This window comes from Neoarius graeffei, chromosome 5, assembly GCF_027579695.1.
Source record: "Neoarius graeffei isolate fNeoGra1 chromosome 5, fNeoGra1.pri, whole genome shotgun sequence".
Lineage (NCBI taxonomy): Eukaryota > Metazoa > Chordata > Actinopteri > Siluriformes > Ariidae > Neoarius > Neoarius graeffei.
The window spans coordinates 11,088,623-11,093,152 of NC_083573.1; the positions used below are offsets into that span (position 1 = coordinate 11,088,623).

Consider the following 4,530-nt stretch of genomic DNA (forward strand, 5'->3'; position numbering starts at 1 on the left):
CAAACCCGGACCTTCTTGCTGTGAGGCGACAGCGCTAACCACTACACCACCGTGCCACCAATATCCTTACAATTTAATAAATATTATGATCAGGATATTCTTGGGGCAGTTGTGGTTTGTGTAAGTTTATGAATGTTTTTGGAAGTGCATGTACGTACATGTTTTGTTCTCACATGGATGTGTTAAAATTAGCTGAAGTACTTTCACCATTATGGACTTCACTGTTCTTTCAGCAGATCAAAGCCCCACCTCAGAAATGTCATGACATCATAGCTCAGCCTTATGTATTAATACACGCAGTCTTCTTTCACAATCACTCTTGGATTGAGGAAGTGTTGCCATGAATAACTCCAGCATGTCAACCAGTAGGTGAACCTTTTTCTTTTTGCATTATTGTAAAATCCAGAAACTGCTTGGTAACCATTTGTGATCATTGTTCTCATGAGTAAAGTGTGTTTAAAATTTATCGATAATTGTATTAAAACTGACAGTGTGCAGATGAAGAGTGGCTTTCCTCTTGTTTGATCTAAATTTATCAAAGGCTCCAAAACGTGCTGATTGCACATTTTCTGTCATCTGCCTGAATTTACAGTGTTATGGATTACTGAAAATAGAAAATATCAGTACTTTACTATAAAATCTACAAATATATTAACAATATGGAATAAAGTAATACATTAACACTTGAGGAATGCTTTTATAATGATGAATGTATACATACTCTCATCCTTGGTACATCAGGGGAATGGAAATAGTTAAGTTTTAACATCTTTTTAACTCTTTCTGTTAATGATTCTGATTTGCAAAATTTCAGGGAAGATTTAATATATGTTTTTTGTGAGGAATTTACAGTACAGAAGGGTTGCAATGGTCCAAGATTTTAATGGTATAATTACTGTTTCAGTAAATATCAAGGTTTCATGGTATCACACTTTACAGCATTCCATTATTATTATTATTATTATTATTATTATTATTATTATGTGTGCAAAAGATCATTCACAGCAAGCTAAGAATAAACCTAGCAAGCTGGTATTCTTGGAATAGGTATCGAGCCACTTCCTGTGGCCTTGGGTACTGCATCCCATGTCCTTCCATCCTTGTCACACATCTAGAACTTTGCAGATTATTCTTGCTGATCCCAACAAAACTGACTTCTGTATCAGCTCAATGTCCTTAACCATCTCTATCTCTTCCAACCATTTCTTTAAACTTCTTGAGAGGATTCCCATCCCTACAAACTACTATAACATGTTATAAAACTACAACATTTTAGTTTGCATGTTAGAAAAGAAAGAAAGAAAGAAAGCAAGAAAGCATAACTTTATTCATCACACACTTGTGAAATTTCCTCTCTGCATTTAACCCATCTGAAGCAGTGAACACACACATGTGAGCAATGAGCACACATACATACCCAGAGCAGCAGGCAGCCATGCTAACAGCGCCTGGGGAGCAGTTGGGAGTTAAGTACCTCGCTCAAGGGCACCTCAGCCCAAGGCCGTCTCATGTTAACCTAACCGTATGCCTTTAGACTATGGGGGAAACCGGAGCACCCGGAGGGGACCCACACAGACACAGGGAGAATATGCAAACTCCACACAGAAAGGCCCTCGCCGGCCGCTGGGTTCGAACCCAGAACCTTCTTGCTGTGAGGCGACTGTGCTAATCACTACGCCACCGTGCCGCCTAATGTTCACACGAGAAGTAATTTTTCACACACACACACAGACAGAGACAGCATTGTGCGCATCATTCAAACATCACTTGGAAGAGACTGTATACTCTACTCTTACCAAATGAATGCAGACAGACCCGAAAATCATTCAACATTTTGCACAATGATCTTGAAAGCCAAGGCTGGCATCAGAAATTGAATTAAATTGCATAATCTTACCTTAAGAAGAACTGCAGGCTTGCTCTCAAACATATTAGTTCCAAGCACCATCTGTCTTGCTAATGCTAACTGTATCTTAAGAGCAGCCTTTTCTTGATGTTAATGACAACAAATCAAGCTAATTCCCCAAATGCAGCCTGATGCATCTGACCAGCAGGGTGTGTTGTTTTTTTTCCTGTACTTTTTTGTTTTCATTTCATTTCATTTCATTTAGCAAAAAGGTTTGCATGTTTAATATGAGTCTACCTGTAATGTGCAATTTTTCAGAGCCTCTCAATAAGGCAATTTTTCTATACTTTTTTCACAGTAGATAATGCAAATAGCCATCTGTATTTAATCCTTCGTTTGTCTAATTTTTATTTCAGTTTTATTTGTTATCTGTGACATTTTTCTTGTGACTGTAACACATGAATTTCCCTGATGTGGGATGAATAAAGTGAATCTAATCTAATCTAATAAATATACATTAATTAATAAAACCCTAATTTTGATGCCAAAGGCTTGACCTGCAGGTATTGGGGTGCCTCGTGTACTGCCAATCCTGAGTGCAGGTGAAATTCTCTGTTTGGTTTCACCCCCCAAATAATGGGAATAAGGAAATGCATATAATATGATGGCCATCAATTTTCATGACATGGTATACTATGAAACCTGTATCCCACTGAAACCCCGCAGAACAGTGTTAAAAGAATCTGTTTCTGCCTATAGATGGTATTCCAGCACAATAACAGTGTAAAACTCTTTACTGCTCTTTACTGTTCAACTCTTTAATGTTCAACAACTGGTTAAGAAGCCAATCGAACAAAAGGTTTTCTTCTTTAAGTGATCCGTCACTGAAAAACATGCATTCACCTTAACATTTTGAAATATATTTTTTTTAATTTTTCTGCCGTGTATTATTTTTAGAAACAGATAATTGATTAGAAAGAACTGCTGAGTAATGTACTGTATGTAAATATTATTTCCATTATTTAGTGATGCATGTTAACAAAGGCTTTTTTTTTTTCTGAAACAGTGGACAATTATACTGACTACTATGACTTAAGTACAGATGATGGCAGGTTCCAGGCCAGTGACAACAGCAATGTAAGGAACTTTAGCCGAGTTTTCCTCCCTCCAGTCTACAGCATTGTCTTCATTTTGGGGTTCATTGGCAATGGCCTGGTGTTATGTGTCCTGGTCAAGTATCACAAACCATTCAACATGTCAGATCTGTGTCTCTTCAACCTGGCCATTTCAGACCTTCTCTTCCTTATGTCATTGCCTTTCTGGGCCTACTATGTTGCCATCGCTGAGTGGAACTTTGGGGACTTCATGTGCCGAGCAGTGACAGCACTCTACATGCTAGGCTTCTACGGAAGTATCTTCTTCATGATCCTCATGACGGTGGACCGCTACGCTGTCATTGTCCACACCTATACCTCCCTTTTCTCCAAGCATCGGTCTGTCAGAGCCAGCATAGCACTGGCTTTGTTTGTGTGGACACTGAGCTTGGTAGCCTCTCTGCCAGCCATCAGTTTCTCAAAAGTGAATACTACGAGTAAATCAAATGTATCAAAATGCATGGTGGAATATTCAGAAAGGAAAATGTGGAAGTCATTTCATTACATTCAGCTGAACATCTTTGGTTTTATTATTCCTCTCTCAGTGATGCTGTTCTGTTACTCACGCATCATCCCCATCTTAATGACCATGAAATCTCAGAAGAAACACAAAGCTGTCAGGCTCATGGTGGTCTTGGTCACTGTTTTCTTCCTTTTCTGGACGCCCTACAACATTGCCATTTTCCTGAAGTTCCTGCAAGAACTGGGCTACATGACTAGCCCTCAGTGGGATCAGAACCTGCAAATGGCTATACAGTGGGTGGAATCCATAGCATTCAGTCACTGCTGCCTCAACCCCATAATCTACGCTTTTGTGGGGCAGAAATTCAGGAATTTATTTCTAAAGCTCCTGAAACAGTGGTTTCCTCATTGCTTTGGCCAGTGCACAATAGTTGAAAGTGAGTCCTCAGAGAGGACGGCCTCTATGTACTTACGTGCCTCAGAAATTTTCAGCAGAAAGACAAAAGTGTAACCGTTATCACTTGTTATCCCCCAAACCTATTTCAATTTGTAAAAAGTCCATCATATTTTGACTATATTCCCCTTTTTTCCAGATTAGGCTGATGATTATTTGTTATTTTATATTATTTATACATACTTTATGTAATTAGTTCATTTTGAAGTAATTGTGCACATATTGCCTGCAGCACGTAACGAGTCCCTTGTAAGAAATTGTAGAATATTTCATCAAATTATATTACCAATAAATCCTTATTTATAAATAAAACATTCAACAAACATTTGTTGGCAGAAAACTTCACTATATCAATAATTGCACTCATTTATCTTTGTAAAATAATACATATAATAATAATGCTAATAATAATAATGCTAATAATATTAGCCTGAGATGATGTACATTTTCCTCCAAACAAGTCTCTGTTTAAATTGTTACTATAGAAATAAGACCATATTAGAACAAGTGCATTGATATAAACATGATATTTAAATTACAGCCAGAGCTACTGTGTGGGTTATTGTTGGAGAAAATTAATTCACGCCTTCTGACCAATTAGATTAATTCAGTAG

At 37.7% G+C, this 4,530-nt stretch overlaps 1 protein-coding gene across 1 annotated transcript; it reads left to right on the plus strand.

Moving 5' to 3' along the window:
- Positions 1–329: 329 nt before the first annotated feature.
- LOC132886505 (C-C chemokine receptor type 5-like) lies at positions 330–4,254 on the plus strand. Its single transcript, XM_060921210.1, has 2 exons — positions 330–365; positions 2,913–4,254. Exons 1-2 carry the CDS (start codon positions 341–343, stop codon positions 3,971–3,973), a joined length of 1,086 nt encoding a protein of 361 aa, XP_060777193.1. The 5' UTR covers positions 330–340; the 3' UTR covers positions 3,974–4,254.
- The last annotated feature ends 276 nt before the right edge of the window (positions 4,255–4,530 follow it).